At 41.6% G+C, this 23,615-nt stretch overlaps 1 protein-coding gene across 1 annotated transcript; it reads left to right on the top strand.

The window, feature by feature from the left end:
* The first annotated feature begins 1,889 nt into the window (after positions 1-1,889).
* Positions 1,890-22,560, top strand: rorb (RAR-related orphan receptor B). The gene is made up of 10 exons (XM_079689440.1): positions 1,890-2,210; positions 16,736-16,821; positions 16,932-17,073; positions 17,585-18,016; positions 18,581-18,702; positions 19,100-19,232; positions 19,357-19,464; positions 19,629-19,739; positions 20,014-20,126; positions 20,239-22,560. The coding sequence occupies exons 1-10, from the start codon at positions 2,150-2,152 to the stop codon at positions 20,404-20,406; spliced, it is 1,476 nt and encodes a 491-aa protein (XP_079545566.1). The 5' UTR covers positions 1,890-2,149; the 3' UTR covers positions 20,407-22,560.
* Positions 22,561-23,615: the final 1,055 nt, after the last annotated feature.

Below are 23,615 nucleotides of genomic sequence, written 5' to 3'. Positions count from 1 at the left end.
ACAGGAGAAATAAGAGATGGAGAAAAAAGGGAAGAGTGGAAAAAAGCGACAGATGAAATGTAGGTCAGTGGAGATGTGCTCGGGGCAGTTTCTCTCTCTGTTTCTCTCTCTGTTTCTCTCTCTCCCTGGGCCAAAGCTAAAGAGGCTAAAAGAGACTGGGGGTGAAAGTGCCTCTCACCCACACCTGCCTCTCTCCTACCTCGCTCAGAAGCTCCGACAGTGTTATCTCTCAGAAAATCTAATGACAGACGCTGAACGCCGGGCGTGATGCTAACCGAGTCTGACAGGAGTGGCTCTTTTCAGCACCGACAGGAGAGACACTCACTTCTGCCCATTCATGACAAGATCCATTTTCACATTTTCTTAATATTTTGCTGAGCAGAGCACCGGAGGTCACCAGGAGTCTGGTCCTGGGTCAAAAGAGACCTGGTGGGGTTGACCCCCGCATGGGGACAGTGAGAAAATAAGATAACAACACCAGTAAATTATCTATAGGCTGAGTTATAATTATTCCCCACTACTAAGAGGAAATCATAGCGTGACAAACTGTGTGCCTTTTTCAATTCAAAAGCCAAATAGATTTCAAACTAATTTCCCTACAGTGCAGCAGTACAGTGAAACATCTTCCAACATATCTGAGACTGAGCATTTCACAGAGCACTTGTAAAGTGGCCTTATAGAAATGGCTGCAATGTAACCATGTAACATATTCAATTTGCATTTGATTGCATTTGATAACATTAATTGTTAGTCCATAAAATACTGGGAATACTGCTACATTTCTAGTTGTAATATATTAGTGAAAAGCCTGTTATAATAAACATATTATTAATCATATTAATCATATTAACAATACAATCAGCAACCCAGAGGTTTCTCAGAGGAAGCAGAGGACCCCACCCTGAAAGCAAACCTGGAGACACCTGAGACAATTCATGTCATCGAGCTGCTCTTCCTTCTGTGACATGAGATCTGTCAGCCTCTTTACTGTATATGTGTGTAAGCTCTAGCAAAATTATTTAATTATTGTATATACTAAATACAAACACAACTTTATGTAACAATCGTATGTCCTTTTCTGTAATACATAAACATTGGAAACGTTTTTGTAATGATAAAGTCTCTTGGACTCATTTACATATATGCTTAAACATATGACATCTTCATCAATTAAAACATATATTACATAAATATAATATATATAAATATTGATTTATATACTAGATCAACAAGAAACAATTATCAGTCAGTATTATTCTAAAGTATGGGTTATCGCTATGTTTTCATCTTGTTGGACACTAATCAGAAGATATTCTTAATTGCAAAAATATTTTAATTAGAAGAAAAACATAATTCGAACCTAAAACTGATCCAAACTTATCAAATGCATCCAGTTTGTCACTAGACAGAGTCTGCCTTCACTTTGAGACTTCAAATTAACTTGGTTTAACTGTGTTAAATCAACTTAGTTGTGTGTGAATATACCCCACGTTTATGAAAAATAAAAAAAGTAGCCTAATAAATAATGTCATTCCACGAGACATAACCCTCGAAGCAGAGATCGGATTAAAGATAGACTTCCTCTTTAATGTGCATGCAACACAATAGTCTGAATTGCATGGAGCTGCCTATGAGGAGGGTGACATTAAAACTTTGCTGTGACTGTGTCTGTGTACTGTAGCGACATAGTGCGCGCGCGCGTGTGATGGTGTGTGTGCGTGAGTGTGTCTGTGTGTATCAGTGTGTGTTGTGTGTATGCTCCGGGCTGGAGGCTGAGCAGGAGAGAGTGGGAGGAGCAGAAAGTGCTCCAGTCCAATCAGGGCCGCCGGGTAAAGCCTCTCCTATACGCTCTTCTCTCCCTGAGCCCGCAGAAAACAGTGAAACCCTCCCACAGAGGTGAGAGCGTAGATGTCATGAGAAAAGCGACCGCACGACCACAGCACAACGACCGAAGCACCGACCGACCTCAGCCCGCCTGCCTGCGCCCCAGTCTGGGATGCTTTTAGCGCAGAGACTCCTCCACTCAGGGCAGCCCGTGGACACCGACGCAGATATTCAACACTCTTTTCGTTGTAGTTGTTATTTTTAACCGAGGATCTTTCCCCCCACATCACCCCCATTTTTTAAAAGTGTTTATGTTCGTTTCTTCATGACTTGGGGAGGGGAGGGGAGCCTCAGCACTAGCTCCAGCAAATCCAACACCATGCGAGGTAAGACCATCACACTGCTCCAAACACCGCCGCACTTCCCCCAGAGCGTCATCCCGCTAAACACACACACACACGTTGCACGGCAGGCTTTATCCCACCTTTGGCCTTGAAAGTTTATTCTGGGAGTTTTCAGCTGCGAAGCTGATTTGTCGTTTTTTCACAGCCGAGCCGAAGAGAGTGTGTGTGGCTGAATATTTCAGCACCTTGCACCCCTAAAGTTTATTTGGATCTATCTCTTTGTGTGTGTGTGTGTGTGTGTGTGTGTGTGTGTGTGTGTGTGTGTGTGTGTGTGTGTGTGTGTGTGTGTGTGTGTGTGTGTGTGTGTGTGTGTGTGTGTGTGTGTGTGTGAGAGAGAGAGAGTTTGAGCGTGTGTCTATGTGTATGAGGAATAGTCCTACAGTTTTGCTAATTTATGCGCAAATCCATTGAAATCTGTGGTTGCAAATTAAAAGTAGCGCATGATGTTTGATTAAAGCTTTAATCATTTGAGCTCCAACCCAACGGAATCTGCGGACAGGCTGCCACCAGATTAGATCAGATGATGTGCAGAAAAAAACACAACTTTATTTCGTTATGTTCTGGGGATAAACTTTATGGGATACTTTTCTAGCGCTCCAATAACCCATTTCTGCACCGGGACGGGGACGTTGAAATTCAACGTCAATGTCGTCCTGAGCGCACACACACACATACACTCTCTATCACACAGATAGCCTACACACATTCACACACAGGTTGACACCGCTCTTCTCACTTTCACTAAGTCATCCTTTGCAGTCAAATTAACTTTAAATCAGGAAGATGCGTTAATTCGTTTTCTCATAAATCAGTGTTTACTTTATCGCTGGTGTAAGTCCCATACGAATGCGTAACCTAATTATTATCAGCTGATTTGTTTTTATTTACTGTTCCAATGTTGGGTAATTATGTCTGACGCAGAGTCGCAACACTCGTTCAACAGAATGATCTTGAACTCTTCATTTACAAGTCACTCTGTTTCTGACTGTAATAACCTCTTCATCCTTTTAAAGAATTGAACTAATTAGGAGTGTTGTGACAGAAATAGGAAGGAGGGACATAAATTGTTCTCATAAATGTAGCATACAGTACAACTTAAAAGCTCTGCACTATAATTTGAAGGGAGATATGATGTCAAACTCAAATAAAGTTAGCATCTGCTTAAAATTAAAAGACACAGGCATCTTAAAGATACTTTTTTCACTGGGTTATGTTGTTATCAGATGTTGTATGTTGATAATATCCAAGGATAAATGATTGGCAATCATCATTATTATCCACATTATAAATGACATCATAATTCATTATAATGATAAACAAGATTGATTGAACACTTTAATGGTTCAAACTTAATTTTTATTTAGTTTTTGCTTGAAAAAAAGATTCCAATCTATCTCTCCATCTATCTATCAATCTATCCATCTATCTTTCTATCTCTCTATCTTTCTATCTCTCTCTCTACTGATGCTTTTTTGTGTTTGAATGTCACTTAAAGCTTTCTGCTGCCTCAGTTTCAGGCCATCAAACCCCAGGCAAGACAAAACATGAGAAGGCCAAACACCCCCCACTCGCTCTCTCATCCCGTGAACTCCTCTGTCGTGCACCTTGTATTTTATCCACATTTTAATGGGCCTCACGACCACTCTCGTGCAAGGGAGGCTTTGGGGGGTATACCGAAATCTCCTGCTTTCACTTTATAGCCGTGGTTGGCAATGGAGGCCCCTGAAGCGTCTCTCTCACCCCTCTTTCTCCATGTCTCTCTCTCCCTCTCTCCCTCTCTCTCTCCATCTTCCTCTCTCCCTCTGCACGCCCCAAAGGGTTTTGTCAGATAGAATTAAATCAGTGTGGGCCGTGCGGCCCCCACTCTCAACCTGTGTGTGTGGAGTCTCGGCTGCCCTTACACAGAAATGCGCTCACAACCACAAGGTTATAAAAAATAGAGGCCCCTCATGAGCCGTGGTAATTATCATTTAACAATAGCCACAACTCCTGAAGCCCTGACCGAAGATGATGTCACCCCATCGCCTGACGGGGGAAAAAGCAAGGGAGAAATAACAGATAAATATCATCAGGGCCTTTTTCTCATCTCAGAAAATGAAGCATTGTGATTTTTTTTCAGTATGGCTCAGTGTTGTAGAGGTTGTAAACAAGATAATTGTTTCTGTATTTTCAATGACAAAATGATGCTGTGCTGTGAATAGTGTTTAGTTAAAACCTAACAAAGAAATTGATTAAATTATATCAGTAACACTGCCATTATATCTTTGAGTGGAACAAAGCTTTGTTTTATATTCAGGCAATAGCCCTAAACAAGCCTGAACAAAATGAAGTTTTAATCTATTTGGATTTAAATTGATATTTGCTGTTTATAATTGCATTTAAATGTTAGATTGGCCTTATTTCTAACATCTAACAACTTTCTCCAACTAAATGTTTCATTCAATCATTTTCGATGAAAGCACAATGCCTCTATTGAGAAAAAACTAAAGCATTTGCAAACTTGGATACTTATTCAAATTTACAAGAATTTGCTCAACCCCACAAACATAGACTGACATCGTAGACGTGCAAACTGCATGTCATTCCCTTCCTATGTTCGCAGTGCTCCTTATATTGGTCCTCGTTAGCCTGGGTCTGTGTGTTCTTTGTAATACTGGTATAAGCCTAAGCGCTCCTACAGCATATAGATGCAGCGGGTCAGCCAGGTCAAAGAGTTCAGCGATGGAGGAAGCAACAGGGGAAGAGGGGTCAACAGTGCCATTTGATCTCCTGTGTTAGCGATATGTGTCAACCACACATTTCCATGCTCCTTCACCATTGGAAAAGATAGGATGACGGAAAGTGTGAGAGAGCAGAAAAACACTAAGGTGATGACAGTCTCAAAAGAAACATATTTAGAGTCTACAGCAAAGGAAACCTCCATTTACATATTTTATAGGACGTATGGCATGAGCTCTAACTAAAATGCAGAAAGCACTAAAAATACTCACACACCCACACAGACAAACACACACACACACAGCTGCAATACTACGCATGACGGCCTCATGCCAATATAATTAGTCCCATCCTGCTTTGCTTTAGAGGCTTGGGTGAGCATTGATTTTTGTCCGATACTAAAGCATCCCGGGATCAATGCTTGGTCGAAGCCAACGGAAGCAGTCTGTTAAGTTAAATCTATGTCACACTAAAAACCTGTATCTATGAGATTTGGCACAAATTATTCAGTTATTTCATCATTTATATTCAGTATTTGTTTCTGTTTTAATGTTAACTTGGTTCATTAAAACCTATGAACTGGATCAATGTGTTTATAAGATATCGTTGCCAATTGACTTTATCCCCTTTATTTAGCATTTACAAGCAGTGAATAAGTGGTTTGTAACCATACAATAAAGTTGTTAGCAGATATAAGGGGATTATTAATGTAATTTTCAACAACTTCCATAAGTGTAGGTTGATTTTTAGACTGATTGTAATGCATGATGTAGCAAAAATAAAGTTGTAATAATATAAAATATGACTTCATAGGAGAATTTAATAAAACAATTATATTTCATTACACCAATGTACTTTCATCTTCTTAAAACCTCATTGAAGTGCTTTATAACCCACTCAGTTCATGTATTGTGCTAAATTGTGGGGATAAGATATGAATGAGATACACTATGAAGTGTCCCAAAAGATTATTAAAGTCATATGAAACACCTGTTTTTACGAACACTTTTCATTTAGCACCTACAATGAACAACTACACCAGAATAGAAACGGTCATTCTTCATACTGAGTGATAAGAGACCATCCTCAGTCAGAAACAGCATGTCAGTACACAGCGTTCGCACCAAATCACTTTTCTATTGTTGCCTTGAAATCACTTATTGTGCACCATAGTGGGCACCTGGCCGGAGTGAATCTGAGGCTGGCAGTGTCCTCATGAAACTGCTCAGTCTGTTGTCGAGCATGTTTTTGTTGATTGTGTTGTTGATTGTGTTGTTTATTGTGCGTTAGTGCTGACTAATGGCCCAGTGTTACGTAAGAAGAGAGGAGAGATTACCCCAAGCCCATGCAGGCCACCCTGGTAATCCCTCAACACAGCCCCACTGACTGACTGACGTCCCGCCACAGTGCTGTTGCAACACACACTCATACGCACACATAAGATTACATTTAGGACCAACTGTCTTCAGATACACATAGTCTACTCCTCACCTAGCCTGTCCGCATGACTGTTTTATTCCATGCCATCCTCAAAAATCATCCCACCATGGTGCATGTGTGTGTGTGTTTTTGTGTGTGTGTGTGGCCTGGATGGCACTCCTGTAGTCCCACTGAGCCGCTATCATAGCCCGTGTTTGTTTAGCATGTGCTCAGCGTGCGCTCCATGTTGGTTTTATCCCTCTGTGTCTGTCTGGGGGAACTGTTTTTCTCCTAAGTCAATTCTCTCTCCCTTTTTCTCTTTTTTAAAATCTTTATTGACACAAAGCGTGGGCTACACGGCACGCTTTCGGTTTGTGTCTCCACTTTATCTTAGCCAGGAGGGATTTCAGCCTGAACCACTGCTAAATTCTAAATCTGCCTTGAAGTCATACAGTCCTCTGACAGCTCCTTCTGTTTTGTCAGTTTTACTCATCCATGAAGCCAAGCGCGTCTCAATGGAGACACAGTTAATATTCAATATTCACAGTTTCCTTCGATTTGCATTGAAGTAATAACTCGGGGAAAGAGGGTGACGGAGCTTGTTAAGAGCATATATCTATGAACAGAGAGGACATATAAATATTATTAGATGGGTGGCATGAATAGAAGAAAATGTAGCAGGAATTTAATTTACATGTCCTGCAAGGAGTGCAATGTTTGAAAGTCCAAAGTCAGAGAGCATGTTCACCTGCACTTCTAAACTCAAGAAGCAAAACTTGTGTATGAAATCTAGTGTTGGATTAATGCAGAAGCACAGAATTAAAATCATATCTGAAGCCGAAAAACTATAATGGGACAAGGTCTGTCTTGCTAACATTTCAGTCTCTTTGTAAATGAGATAAATATTTATTTTAATGGACTTTTCTTCATCTGCTTTGAAAAGATTGTGAATTATTTAAGAATCTATGAAGTAAAAAAAAGAAAGAGTATTTAAATGCATGAGATAAAGAGAAAGGAGAGAAGGGAGAATGTGAGTAAATGAGTGAATGTGATAAGAAAAGAGAGAGCAAGTAAGAAGAGAGACTCAAGAGTTATATAATTGTGTGTGTGTGTGTGTGTGTGTGTGTGTGTGTGTGTGTGTGTGTGTGTGTGTGTGTGTGTGTGTGTGTGTGTGTGTGTGTGTGTGTGCGAGAGCAAGTGTGTGCGAAGTAAGGGATAACAGGGTAGATGGTGGATAAAACAGTAGATTGTTTTTACTTCACGCACACGCACACACACACGCACGCACACACACACACACACACACACACACACACACACACACACACACACACACACACACACACACACACACACACACACACACACACACACACACACACACACACACACACACACACACACAAAGATACAGACTATCCCATCCTCAAATTACACTTGCACATAGCTGCCCTTAGCAATGAATAACGGCAGCGCTGTCCAAAGTCCACACTCACAAACCACCTATTAGAGTTTAGCTAACACTCAAAGCAGATTAGTCCCTATACTAGAGGTTTGTGTGAGGCTAGCATTCCAATCTGTGCTTTACACATATACTTATACATCAAATGCTTATTCGTAGCTTAAATAACCCTATGTGTGAGGCTAAAAGAACATTGATTTAAAAAACATTGTTTTTCCTTAAGAACAGATTAAAATGGGTCGCTCGTTAATACTATTTTGTTATTATCGTGTTTACTTTTTGCAGCGTTTTTCTCACATTTCACTAAATGCCTATACTGTGTGAAGGTGTGCACTGTTGGCAGGTGCATAGTACGCACTTGCACCAATAAGCCTATAATATGACTTAGCCTAGTGCGGCATCTTTTCTTAATGACGAAGATTAGCCTGTTTTAGTGCTTCTAATCTCATTGAAGAGACTCCTATTAGGTCTATCTTTCTTTCTCTCCCCATCCCTCCCTCTCTCCTTTTCTCTCACCGTGTTCAAATCCTGGGATACCTCTTTTAACCTGTGTGTGTGTGTGTGTGTGTGTGTGTGTGTGTGTGTGTGTGTGTGTGTGTGTGTGTGTGTGTGTGTGTGTGTGTGTGTGTGTGTGTGTGTGTGTGTGTGTGTGTGTGTGTGTGTGTGTGTGTGTGTGTGTGTGTGTGTGTGTGTGTGTGTGTGTCGAGCAGTGGCTGTTAATGTGAGGTCTCATGTCATTCACAAAGAGAATGCAATTACGAAACCAAGTCTTCTGATGCCTTTGCTCTCCCGGCTGAAATGTAATGTGCATAACGCATTCTGTTAAATCATCCCACTAGAGAGAAAGGGGGGAGGGGGGGGGAGAGAGAGAGAGAAAGAGAGACAGAGGGAGGGCAGGTGAAGAGCAGAGCGGGCCGGGCCGAGCCGAGCTGTGTGATAGTCTTTGTGATCAATTTGCCTCTGTGAGAGATGCCCCTGGGGCCACTTTGGGGAGAACCTTGTTAGGCTGAGTTAAATTGTTGCCCGAGGCGAGCTATTAGCAGCCATCCCTGGGAGAGGACACACACATTGACTCGCACACATGCGTGCTCACACAGTCGCTCAAATAGACGCACTGAAACACACACATACATTCAAACCTTTTTTTTTTTTTTTACTTATTCATAAGATCAAATTCAATCAGGCAGATTCACTCAGAGGAATAGATAAACCTACAACTAGTGGGGCAAGAGTCTTTACTTATATAGTAGTAATACTCTGTAGAAATACTTGATTAAAGCAGGTTTATAATTAGAAAATTAGGAACTTTGACAGCAGTACACAGTTTTATATATGGTTGCATGCTTTTCAAAATAGCCACCAAGAGTGAAAGTAGTTATTTGGCTGAAACCTGCAAAAAAAACAAGCAAAAAGAAACGGTATGGTCTTTTATAAGTATAAGAAATATAATAAAATTTCCCTGAGCGAATCAAAAGTATAATTACTCATTACTCATCCTTGAAGGGATGTAAAAGGGACATTGACACATAAAGAGTATTTTGGTCAAGTTGGAGCAAATCTTAACTGCTTTATATACTTTGGGGTAGTTCAATCTTTAGCAATTCATTATGTTTATTTTTTGATAATTTGTTTTGTTGATAAAATGTTCATCCAAACGAAGTAGCCACTATTTGATGTTTAGATGAATTATGGTTTAAAGTGCTATATTTCCCTCTTAATAGAGAAGAAGAATAAAGACGCACAAAATGAAATATAAGTTCAGCTCTTAAGTAAACTTACTACCGGTACATTACTTTTTACCTCTGCCTACAACTACACATGTTCTGCATGTGCACACATAAATACATGTTTATTCAGTGTGTAAACATTCTCCTTAAGCATTTAAACAACATCCAATTCACAGTAAACAGTTGTGATGCATTCACACACACACACACACACACACACACACACACACACACACACACACACACACACACACACACACACACACACACACACACACACACACACACACACACACACACACACACACACACACACACACACACACACACAGTTTCCATCCTACACTCAGTGGTTTCATTATAGTCTATTCTCTAAGTGCTGCTCTCTTCATTAGAGCTTTAAAGTCAATTTAACCTCACTCATGTTGCTCTTCCTGGTTTATCTGATTGACCACCCACTTTAGAGGATGCGACACCCAGGGCAAATTTCTCTACACCTTATGTAAGAACTAAAAGCAATTATCAGTCTCTGCGATGGCCCTCTCTTTCTCTCTACACTGTGATAGCCACCTTTCCTCTCCCTTCCCCCTCAAAGAAACACACACACACACACACACACACACACACACACACACACACACACACACACACACACACACACACACACACGCACACACACACACACACACACACACACACACACACACACACACACACACACACACACACACACACACACACACAGACACACACACACACACACACACACACACTGTCATCTACAATTAGGCTCAAGAGAAACACCATAGAAGGAGGAGCGTGAGGTTACGCGGAGGGTGAGGACATGGCCAATGCAACAAAATTTTATTTTCTCACATCAGAATATAAAAAAGGGCATCAGTCAATGTGTGTGAAAACATACTCTTCATTGCATTCCAACAAATTATAAACAGCACCACCTCGCTCTGTGCTTTAACAGTGCAGTGTGCACATGTCTGTAATCGTGAGGTTGTGAGACAGTACAAATATATGAGAGCTTACAGCACTCTTTTTGTTTGTGTGTGATGTAAAACACGTTTGCGCTGATTTCAGGGCGGTAATGACCAGATGCAGACCTATCACACTCGAACTCGTTACTGCCACTCTGATGCACTCGCTCAGTCCTTAAGGAAAGGTCAAAGGCCGCCAGGGTCCTAAAGGCCACCCAGGGGGTTCTAGAGTAAGCGTACGCCCGCATGTAAGTGCGTGTTTACAGTGACCATGAGAGGCAGATCTGAGAAGGCAGATGGGCAGACTGTGTGTGTTTGTGTATTTGTGTGTGTGTGTGTGTGTGTGTGTGTGTGTGTGTGTGTGTGTGTGTGTGTGTGTGTGTGTGTGTGTGTGTGTGTGTGTGTGTGTGTGTGTGTGTGTGTGTGTGTGTGTGTGTGTCCAGGCAGGGGTTGGATTTACCCTGTGTATTTTTTTCCCACGCCTCCATCTCCTCTTATCCATCTGAGGACACATGCTGCCCTGGGTGTGTGTGTGTGTGTGTGTGTGTGTGTGTGTGTGTGTGTGTGTGTGTGTGTGTGTGTGTGTGTGTGTGTGTGTGTGTGTGTGTGTGTGTGTGTGTGTGTGTGTGTGTGTGGCGGGGGGAGGGGGATAGGGGGCAAGCATCAAAATCATACTGTAAAGTCTGCTTTTTCAAAAGCAGTTTTCTGTAATGCATGCATTCAAGCATGTCTGAATGTGCCTCTGTCTGTCTGTCTGTATGTGTGTGTGTGTGTGTGTGTGTGTGTGTGTGTGTGTGTGTGTGTGTGTGTGTGTGTGTGTGTGTGTGTGTGTGTGTGTGTGTGTGTGTGTGTGTGTGTGTTGTGTGTGTGTGTGTGTGTGCGTGCGCGTGCATGTGCATGTGAATCGATGCACTGGATGACAGCCAGTGGCCCCCTTCTGTTCCCTCTCCGTGGCGTCCAATCACGCCGCTGCACAATATTCTATGAGCAAACCGCAGCTGATCCCAGACCTGCTATCTGAGCAATTACCCAGAGTGCTTTGGGGCCGCATGGCAAGCTGGACAGGCTCATGCCCTCTGACATACAGCAATGGGGGGGAGGGCGAGAGAGACTGTTTTTATGACTGTTTGTACGTATGTGTGTGCGTGTTGGCAAAGTGAGAGAGGGGGGTCGATGATGATGGACTGATGGGAAAAGCGAGGTTGGGGGTGGTAGCATGTATGCTCATGCAGCAACAGTGTGACTGTCTTTATTACTGAGTGGACAAAGACATGCTTGGCGACGAGGGATGGGGATGGGGGAGGGGAGGTGGGCCCGCCGCTTGGCATTATGATTATTAATATAACACACATAGAAGAGCAGACTGTACAAACAAAAGCAGAATCGTTACAGGACTGTGTTCTCCTATATGAACGGGGAGGGGTCTTGTTAGTAATCCAGCGATAGTTTTCCAAATGTTTAGGGGTTGATAATCGCTGGATTTGAGTTCACTGTTGCTGTTACGATCGGTTACGATCCAAAACAAATGGATATTTTCATTACCAACTGATCTACCTATTGCCTTCTACGCTATTTGAAATGTCAGAAAATATTATTAAGAAATGTGCATTATATTTTCTATATTTTCTATATGTCATTGTCAGTTTACTTTTTGTGTTATTTTACATATAATGCCAGTAGTGTTGTAAAATTGCATATAGTTGGCCACCAAAGCTCTGAAACAGACAGTTGTGGTTAATACCGGATGCTGACTGTCAAACCGACAAGAAAGAGGACAACTAAGTATGAAAGATGATAAAAGTGATCAAAATGCAATTTATTTTATATATTTTTGAACGGAGAGCAGATAGAGCACCACTCTTCAATGTATGTGTTCTTGTTTCAGACAGTGAAAGAGAGAAAGTGTGACAGCACATAGCATAAGTCAGTTTGAAACCATATGCAGTGGCATTGTTTCATTGATTTTAATGGGACAGTATGATGTGGAAACATGACAGGAGACACAGGGGAGATAACCCAAGCTGCGCTGCTATACACGATTCCCAGATGTGTGTGTGTGTGTTAATCCACTCACGCTAACAAAAGTTTGCTCAGTGTTATTCATCATCTGCGATGGAAAAAAACGCTTGTACCACTCTAAGCTCTATGAAACAAGGAAGACGCGTTACATTGAGAGATGGAAATAGATCATAAAATACCGAAACTGAAATGATTTCCCAGTCACACAGCCACTTACAGCGAGGAGGAACACAGGAAAAAGGGGAATGGATGGCGAACAGTGATAGCATAATTCACAGTATATAGACATCTAACATCAGCGCTGGAGTTGTTCAGATTTAACTAGAAGTGGTGGGGGGTAAAGCGCTCCTATCCTTTATTTTCCCAGTTAGCTGGCAAGAAGCTATGCATATATTTAATAAAGTGGATACACCACCCACATTCATCCCCAACTAATCAACCCCTGGGACTACAGTGGGAGTTGTGTTTGCAGTTCTTAAGTGCCTCACATTGGCAAAAGTTATAGTAGAAAGTGGTTTCAACTGTTCCATAAGCTGCCATGCTACAGCACCAACCTCCAGTGAATATCGGCGGTTTATGCTGCACGATATTGTGTGTGTGTTGCTGTGGGTATGTTTCTGTTGTAGGCCAACCCTCAGGCTGAATGAATGAAACATGCATGTCCAGTCTGCCCTTCTCCAAACACACACATATATGTACACATACACAAGCTAAACATGTATAGCAGCAACTGCCCTTTACCATGGAGATGTGTGCATAACCCTTAACGGTACTCTGTGAGAGCTACTTGTGTTTTAGATGAAGTATCGTTAACATATTAGTGCTATGCTGCTGCCTTTTTTCTGCCGTGCAATCTAGATAATTAGGACTCTATTTAGAGAGAGAGGGCCAGCCTAGGAAATACACAGGAGATCCTCACTTCATTAAAAATCAATTATCATAACACACGTGCCAGCGCAATACAGCCCTCATGGCCACAATCAGCTACACACGTGTGAAAACTCTCACTGTAGTGTAGTGCACACCACAACAACTATCTTTTGGAAATTCATCCATAGCTGGTTCTCTCCTTCTTTTTCCCCCTCAAGAGATAGTGCGGGTCTGATCCTCCTCTTAGCTGAGGAATCGCCAGCGTTGCAGTCCCGCTCTTACATAATAACCTCAGGATAACACACACACGCGCTCCCGCTGGCTGAGGACGCTGTCAGTCATTAAGCTCGGCCTGGGTCAACTCAGGATGGAAAGATGGCCCTCCCACTTCAGTGAAAGACATGTAGCTAAGAGCAAAATAATCTCTGAAAAACAGAAACGAGTGGCTTTATTCCTCGCTATTGTTTGTTTAGAAATGGATGCCTGTCAAGAGAGGTTTGGAGAATAGCTGCATTATACTCTGGAGTTCTAGGAATTCACTTCAACTACAGCTTTGTAGATGTTACTTTCATTCTACGACGTACAAAGAATACCCCAAAAATCCATTATCATATATCCTAACTTTTCAAACAATAACAACACGGCGTCCTTGAAAAACCCAACGGATAAAACATCTTAATTCTTCGATAATCCACCATTGCATATAGAGTGTTACCAGGCAGTAAGCATGTATTGTTGACTGGATGAGGAAGTGGGAGTCCTTTGGTAAACAATTTACAAAGCCTCCGCTGCTGGGAGAGGGCGACCGCACGAACAGAGATGATGATACACCGAGTTGGCTGCACACACTGATGACATCACTTCCTTTAAGACTGTGACAGTTTAGCACATCATCGCCGTGACAGCCAGACGACTGCAGCGAGTGGGTGGTCACCCTGGCAACAGCAATGCTGTCATGACCGTCTCCCTATATCCTACCTGACAGACCCCGCTGGCAATGAGCACAACATACACTCAACAATGCACACACCCACACACACAAACACATATGCAAACACTTTGTCAAACACACATAGACACATGCACATACTTTATCTTCCAACCGCAAAGATGAAGTAAAAAGATGAAGTAAGAAGAAAGGTGATAAGAAGCCAGCTGATGCATCTCTATCTGTTTATTGCTCATATGGTCTGTTGATAACAGCCAAGTCTTGGGTGCAACTGACCTGTTTTACAGACTATAAATAGTGCGTTTCGGGCCAAGATCATTGACAGCTCTGTGTATGTGTAGTCTATGTGTCGTCCCAGTCCGGTGCGCCGCTCTGCTCTGACCCAGTTTGGAGCCAGTTGGCCGAGATTGGTGGAAATGGGTCACGTCTTGAGCCGCACCAGAACTCACTGCATGAGCTACGCTGCTTAAAGCACACGGTCGGAGTTCACTGATTCCCAGACAATCTGTTCCGAGGGGAAACAATGATCTATTGTTCAGGTACATTGTGTGAATTTGGTTTCACAAGAGACAAATACATGGCATAGTCCCATCTGAATTACAACAATAAAGATAACTTTAACAAAGAATGATCCAAAACACATGAAAGTCAGTTCATAGTCCAGGCTCATGTCAGATTACAGGTCAGATTGTGGTTTTGAGACATTTAATGCTTCCTGAAAGCCACTAGGGGGCAGATAATCAAGTGAAAGTAGCAATGAAAGGACAAACAAATTAATTGCATTTTTTATATCCCTTTAAAATCTTAAACGTACTGATCATTGATCATATGAATCAGCTGGCACTTGCTTAAAAGTTTCGAGACATTTAATTATACTTTTGATTGTGAATTATTCAAGGCTGAGGTGTAGATATAGTGTATAGAAAACAGTGACTCTTCCTGCAGTCGCTTAGGCTGTTTCCATTGATCCTCATTTGGGATTATCCAATTATATATACCGCAGTCATTCCTCCCTAGACGCTATATTATATATATACACACACACACACACACACACACACACACACACACACACACACACACACACACACACACACACACACACACAATTCATTCTGCAAACAAAGCATATACACTTGCTCGGTGCAACTATTGCAGTGTGCACATAGACTCAAGACCCAATCAGACATGCATACAGGGACGCAAACTGCAAATACACTCATCTAAAAAGACCAACTCCACCTTGCAATTATTGTATTGTTCTTAAGGGGAATCATTTAGGCACAATTATAAATATAATACCGCAAAATGTGTATTTTCTGTTCCTCTCAGAACATTCACACTTGCAGAATTTTCTTCAGGCGTGACCATGCAAGGAGATTACATGTCAATGGCTATTTTAGCTATGGCTAAGCCCGTGGTCATCAGAGGAGGGAACAAGCTTGTCGGAAAATAATTTAGGATTAGATGTCTAATCTCTTTATGGGTGTGCCACCTCTAAATCCATCTCATATCTTAGTTACGGAACTGCAGCTCTCTCTTTACATTTATTATGGATAATAAGTGCAAAGACACTATTGATAGGCGTATATGTGTTTTACGTTGAAATACTTCCGTTGTTCATAGTCTGTGCCTTTGGCTGTGACAGTTGATGGATCTGCCAATACACAGTGAGTAAAATCTTGCCAGAGAAGAAAGCTATACTAAGGGTAGCGTGTGTGTGTGTGTGTGTGTGTGTGTGTGTGTGTGTGTGTGTGTGTGTGTGTGTGTGTGTGTGTGTGTGTGTGTGTGTGTGTGTGTGTGTGTGTGTGTGTGTGTGTGTGTGTGTGTGTGTGTGTGTGTGTGTGTGTGTGTGTGTGTGTGTGTGTGTGTGTGTGTGTGTGTGAGAGAGAGAAATAGAGAGCCGAAGAGTCAGTATGGTCCTTCAGTGATGTAACTGGTTTCTCATTAGGGGCAACCTTTCTAACCTGCAGGAGTCTCTCCTTCAAAGCAACTGGCACACACAATTAATGCAACACTGTCATTTATGTGTGTGTGCAGTCCTCTATGTCATTGTCCTTAGAAAAGAAACTCCTACAAGGACATACAGAATGTCCAGATGTCATTGTGCCCTTGTGAAGTTAAAGTCACACACATCGTTTACGCACACACATCGTAACCTCAGTCAAGTCCCCCAGCCAACCAGGTTATGCTCTGTTTCTTACCCTCAAATGAGACCACCAGCTGAGGTGCAAAACGCTGAGAGGGGACAGAGTCAGGTGTCGCTCTCGAAACTGGGAAACAAAAACTCGTTGGCTTCTACGAAGACATGTTTAGTAACGCACATCTTTTGTGTCCTCTCTCTTGACTTGCAGCCCAAATCGAGGTCATACCTTGCAAAATCTGCGGAGACAAATCATCAGGTATCCACTACGGAGTCATTACGTGTGAGGGATGTAAGGTGAGAATCCATACACCTTTTCATCAAAGCCTGTTTTGTAATCATGCACATTCTGTCTTTTAAGGGTACCTGTACGTCTTTACTTATACTCTCTTTTGACATGTGACCAGGGTTTCTTCAGAAGGAGTCAGCAGAACAATGCTGCCTACTCCTGCCCCCGCCAGAGGAACTGCCTCATCGACAGAACAAACCGCAATCGCTGCCAACACTGTCGCCTGCAGAAATGTCTCGCCCTAGGAATGTCGAGAGATGGTGAGGCCCAGTGCATGAGTTTCTATATCTAATGATCATTGACTTATCATATGTGATGCATGATGTACCCTCACACATGCAGGCCCTATGCACACTTACTGTAGAATGCTGTTTGTCGTAGCAAAGACAGCAGAAGCTTTAAGCCACTGAGATGCTGCTTTGGTGACACTTGATTACCTTACATGATGAATGAAATGTCGGAAACAATAAGTATACGATGATACGTTTCCCGTTAAACACAAATTAGCTTTCCAATAAGCATACAAAACATGATATTCCATAATTGAACAACTCAATTTAACAGCAAGAGGTTTCCTCAGCGTTTGTCTGTCGCAGGACCTCTGCACAATCAAACATGGGTTCCTACTAATATAAGTAATGCTAAATCTTCCAAATATGTTTTTACACTGCTTGTTTCTTACTGATTTATTCTACCTGAAGAAGCTGAAAGGTTGTGACAGTTTTTTCTGGTTGTTAATCTTTCCCCTTTTTTTGTCTTCCTCCCGCACAGCGGTAAAGTTTGGCCGCATGTCAAAGAAGCAGCGTGACAGCCTGTATGCAGAGGTGCAGAAGCACCAGGCTCGGCTGCTGTTGGAGCGGCAGCAGCAGACAGGCGAGGCAGAAGCCCTCGCACGAGTTTACTCAACCAGCCTAACCAACGGACTGTCCACCCTTAACCATGAGATTGGGGGCACCTATGCCAATGGTCACGTCATTGAGCTGCCCAAGGGTGGCCATGTTAACGGAGCCGTAGTTCCAGGGGGATACTATGGGATAGACTCCACCCAGCCGTCTCCGGATCAGTCAGGGCTGGACATGTCGGGCATGAAGCACATTAAGCAGGAGCCGGTGTATGACCTAACGCCGGTGCCCAACCTGTTCAGCTATAGCGGCTACCAGGACATTCAGCTGGGACCCAACAACGTCAGCATGGGAGAGCTGGGTAAAGACTGCACTCTATTTAGCTTTTTTATATTCTAAAACCTAAAATCAAAACACAACTGGGCCCTCAGGCTAAAACAGCTGTCATATTAATGTATAAAAACATGTTAGGAATGAGTTAAGGTTTAGGATTCAACTCATATCCAAGAGAATGTTAAATTAGGAAGTAAATGTGGATTTCATTAAGACAATAGTTTATTCATCTTCCTCTAAGCTTTCAACATATGGGGAATATATCATATTTATTACTTGGGCGGCACAATGTATTTTTTTTATCGTCATGGTGAAAGACATTATAGGATATATTTTCATTGGTATTTGGAAGAGACTACTAGTACAAAACTGCATTTAAAATTGTAACAATAATTTGTTTTGGTTTAGTTCAATATCCAATTTACTCAATAAACTGGGGTTAAATTTGATTCATTAAAACAAATATTTAAAGCAATCCTACAATTTGCAGAAAACTCACTTGTTGAGCTGGCCCCACCCATGCTTTAAACCACAGAGTCAAATGTAGAACGATACAGAAATAAATGAATAAATGAACAATCCTCTCTTCCAGACCGTATTGCTCAGAATATCATCAAGTCTCACCTGGAGACATGTCAGTACACAACAGAGGAGCTGCAGCAGCTAGCCTGGCAGACACACTCCTACGAAGAGGTCAAAATGTTCCAGGGCAAGGTGAGCTTTGATGTGATCACATCTTCATGTACAGACTGTGCCCACATTTGTTTTTTACAATGCACCATGTAACTATTTTCTTATTCAGTAAATTAAGGAAATGTTCCTATTCCTTTTCTCGTTCTGTCATGTATTTGACTTTTTTGTGCCTTCAGCAAATATTAGTAAAATGAAAAATTATGATTGAAAAACCCAGAAAAGCTATTTCATTAATGGTCATTTAAATACATTTGAGTGTGTCCTCTTTGATTCGTTCACATGAAAATAAACACTTCTGGCCACAGTAGTCATAGCATCAACAAACTGATAAGTGTGTGAGAGAAGTTCATTTACTGGCATGAATTAAACCGCATAAGTACAGAACATGTCATTTGAACCTGGGTGTGTTTGTTTCTAGCCCCGGGACGTGCTGTGGCAGCAGTGTGCCATCCAGATCACCCATGCCATCCAGTATGTGGTGGAGTTTGCAAAGCGCATCTCGGGGTTCATGGAGTTGTGCCAGAACGACCAGATCCTCCTGCTCAAGTCAGGTGAGTTAAGATGTCGACTGACGATAATGGGTCCGGGACATTGTCACGTTAAAAGTCTGACAATTTATTTAATGTGCCATTTTGTCATTATATCAGCTTCAAATGATCTCTGTTGTTCTTCCAGGTTGTTTGGAGGTAGTCTTGGTGAGGATGTGCAGGGCATTCAACCCTCTCAACAACACTGTGCTCTTTGAAGGGAAGTACGGCGGCATGCAGATGTTCAAAGCTCTAGGTAAGATATTAATACTTATGCAAATGGAAATTAAATGGAAAAATCCTCTACCCTCAGAGTTATTTTTGGTTTGCAGCACATGCATGACCGGAATAAGAATAATGAAAATCTCTCTCTTTTTTTGTCTGCCCTTCTCTGTCCTCTTCTCCGCGTTTCCCTCTAAGGTTGCGATGACTTAGTGAGTGCCGTGTTTGACTTTGCCAAGAGTTTGTGTGCACTGCAGCTGACAGAGGAGGAGATCGCTCTGTTCTCGGCAGCCGTACTCATTTCCACAGGTCAGTGCACATTCCCTAATATTATTATAATGCAGGAGGCAACATTTGTGAACCTCAATGCCTGCATTGAACCAAGGGACTTGGTATTGAGAAAAACATTGATTACTGTCAAAGAGCATTATCACAAGCAATTAACTCCAAGTAGTTCTACTATTTATGTACAGCAGCTTCTGAGCCGTATCAACTTTTTGAACAGCTATCCATCATCACGTGTCTAATCGTACTAAATGTTGTATTAAAAAAATTCAATACTTCTTTCCTTTTTCATACTCAGATCGGCCTTGGTTGATGGAGCCTCGGAAAGTCCAGAAGCTCCAGGAGAAGATTTACTTTGCTCTGCAGCACATTATGCAGAAGAACCACATGGACGAAGATGCACTGGCAAAGGTAGGCCATCTATGTGGCAATGAGAAGAGAACAAAACCCATCAATGCTTCTGACGCTGTTTGCAGTTAATCCAAATGTTCTTGTCCATGACCTTCTCTCTCTTGTGTTGCAGCTGATCAGCCGAATTCCAACGTTGTCAGCCCTGTGCACGCTCCACACCGAGGAGCTCCAGGCCTTCCAGCAGCTCCACCCAGAAACAGTCAACGTCCTATTCCCTCCGCTCTACAAAGAACTGTTCAACCCTGACCCCAACTCTGGGGTCATGGCCATGCCCAAGTGACTGCCTGTGGTCCCAATGCAAGAAACGGCATCAGCGGAGGACCAACAAAATGAGAAGACAGACACGTCTGACGAGACGTCATCAGCCATGGCGACTATGTCCTCATCGTGGCAATCACATATTCCTGAGCTCCCTAAGCCTCATTACGAGCAGGGGGGTGAGGAGCTACCTGACAGGAACTCACAGTTACCGCCAACAATACTAGGAATGTCCAGCACTTATTCCATCCTGTTCACCGATACAGTCTGAAGAATGTATATATAAATGAAACGCGCCCCAAGCCACAATTTAAGTGGGGCTTCCTCCCGTCTCCTGAACTGAACTGACTGACTGACCAGAAATGTACAGACTTTAAAACATCTAGGAACAATTTTAACCTGTCAATCTTTTAAAAAAAAATGGGTAAGTTAATTTGTTTTACCTTTGAAAAAAATCCTTTTGGTTTGTTCTTTTATTTTCGAGTGAAGAATTGTGACGCTGGACGGGGGAGGGACCTGTGGATTTAGAGAAGCTATTGTAGATATTCTTCTAGTGCAGAGCGGATTCCAGTATTACTTCGTGTTCTGTTCAAATAAGTTAGTCCTAATTTAACTATACAGCAGTCCACTGTGGCTGACTATACCTTGTCTATGTGTTTTTATTTTATTTGATAGTTTCTTGTGTACAGAATTTGTAAAGTTGAGACTTGTAAAAGAATATTGGGTAAAACCAGGAGACGATTCGGATTGTGTTGATATATAGAAGCCTTGTCTGGATTTTGTTCATATGTAAAGAAGGTACTGCATCCTTCTGAGGAGAACTTATAGAAATGTAAAGAGAGCATATGAAGGATTTAAAAAGAAAAATAATGGCTATTACTTTTCAAGGTGAAGATATATACATAAATATTCTATTTTGCAAGAAAAAATAATCTGGCAGTTTTGCCATCCTATCAATCATTTTCTTCTCGCTGCAATAATTACGTCCAATGAAAGATGGACTGCTTTCGAACAATCAACCAGAAACAACCAATCAGAAACTAGGACCTCACAATCAACCCCACCCTTTCCCAAATTCCCCTTACCCCGCCCCTTATTTCTTATGTATTACGTCCGTGACATAAGATTTCAGCCAATAGAAGTGGCTAGAAATCACAATGAAGAAGTGGATAGAAGTTCCACCAAAAAAATAAGACAAGCTTGAATTTAACTTTTCAATCTTAAAAAAACCTGTATGAGTGCTGGATGCCCTCCAATCACTATTTGCACAAATCAGTCCGTGGATGTCAATCACTTCGGCCTGAGAGTATGAAGGACCCTTTTTTCTCTAAAGAGCAATAATAACTTTCCACTGCCTTTCTGATCCCTCCTTTTCCTTCTCTTCCTATTTCCAGCTGTTCAAAACAGGGTAGCAGTTTTAAATAGATTGCACTATATTTGGTCCTTTATTATGTTATAATCATCTTTATTGATGTTACTCATTCCACCGCAGCATCTGCAGTGTTTTTAATGTGACGTAACAGGATCTGGGGTTAGGACACAACGCAGAGCACTGAAAATGAAATATGTGAAGAAATGAAGATTAGCCTCCGAGGATCTTTAACACTTTAAATGCTGCAATATTACATTGACGATTCACACAGACGGTTGAGATAGACAATCACTTTTCTGCTTTTCTTTGAGTCATTCCATAATTATTAGCACTTACACATTTTCGCAGATTTTTCTATATTAATGTTCGGTTGACTTTGATTTGGCCACTGTGTAAAATCTGGGTATTTATCACTGTCTTTTTGCATTTCTCTATATGCTTACTTTTGTATAGAGATCTATGATGCGCTACAGAAAATCTCCTAAAACAAACTCCCCTTAAAAATAGCTATTTACCAAAATAAGTAACCCGTTATAAAATAAAAGCACAGCATTAATCAGCTGATTGCGCTTTTACAGAACATTTACTTGTTTTATATATAATGACAATTTTGCCAAGAGGATTATCTAATTCTAAGACAGAACTTAGATTTTTTATTTAACTTTAATAATTATGATTAGTGGACAATGATCTATTGTTGTCCGTGCACTAAAGGTGGAGATATGATTTGTCTGTGGTTGCAAATACGCAGTGGCCAAATCCTCAATGTGCTTTAAGCATGGACACAATCAGACTTTTTATTAACATTAAAAACACTTGAACATTACCGTTTGCATCCTTAGATATCCATATAGTCAACATAACGAGGTTGACCGCATGGGGAGCGTCAATGTAAAACATTTGTGATCAGCTCAGATCCATTCACAGGATCCTTCCTCCGACCCCTGATCCGACCCCAGATCAGAGGCCAGTGACTCTTAAGACAATCACTTGCTCATTAAGGCTCGATGCACTACTGCATCTCTCAGGGAGCAGCTCTTTTTCTGTCTTTGCATTAAAAGAGGGTTGAATATTTTTGCAAATTTACAAAAGAATATGTAATTATAAAATGAAACTTTTTAGGATAAGAAATGGCATACGCTGCCAAAGTATGCTGGCAATGGAATCTGCCCAGACAAGGCTTTGCTAAGTGTGTGTCTGTGTGTATGTGTGTATAGAGCATGAATTCACTGTCCAAGTCTCTTTAGAGCCCAGACTATATGACAAGCATTGTTACGTAGCACATGAAGAATAACAAAAAAAAAATGTTTACTGCTTATTTTGCTGCTTTTGGGACATTGAGGGAAGTCCACTGGTAAGCTGTGAATCAAGCGCCATCACAACACCCCGGGACAGTGAATTCCAACTCTGATGATGAAGTTTATTGTGTATGATGCTTTTATTTTCCCTTGTTAGACTGTGAATCAGAGGGGTGGGATGGGGTTATGAGAGGGGAAGTGCTGGCAAGAAAGAGTGGCAACGCAACACTGTAAGTAAGAAACTGTAGCAATAAGAACTGGAGGCATTTACTACTGTCATGTTTGCATTGTAAGATTATTTTTTATTTTATTACTATTTACTATTATTATTGTTCTTATTATGACTACTATTCTTCTATTACTATTAGCCTATTGTTGTTCTGTTCTATTTGCATGACGTTTCACTGCAATGAAACATTTGGGGCTTATTTGTGTTTTCTCTTCTCATGATATTGTTAGTTTCTTGGGAGGGGTTTTTCGGAAAGGGCGGCGCAGGAGAAATTCAGTCAGTTCAAAGCAGATTCCTTTCACAAGCTGGAAGATTTTTTTTTTAAATAAAAT

Source organism: Notothenia rossii (assembly GCF_949606895.1).
Source record: "Notothenia rossii genome assembly, chromosome: 6".
NCBI classification, from domain to species: Eukaryota; Metazoa; Chordata; class Actinopteri; order Perciformes; family Nototheniidae; genus Notothenia; species Notothenia rossii.
The sequence above is the reverse complement of the archived record's forward strand: the minus strand, read 5'-3'. Positions and strand labels throughout refer to the sequence as shown.

What these genes read in the sequence shown, in the direction of transcription:
- rorb (XM_079689440.1), top strand. Translation starts at nt 2,150, where the DNA reads ATGACTTGGGGAGGGGAGGGGAGCCTCAGCACTAGCTCCAGCAAATCC. An exon ending in CCTAGGAATGTCGAGAGATG is followed by an intron (nt 17,074 to 17,584) that starts GTGAGGCCCAGT and finishes CCTCCCGCACAG; the next exon opens with CGGTAAAGTTTGGCCGCATG. An exon ending in AGCCGTACTCATTTCCACAG is followed by an intron (nt 19,740 to 20,013) that starts GTCAGTGCACAT and finishes TTTCATACTCAG; the next exon opens with ATCGGCCTTGGTTGATGGAG.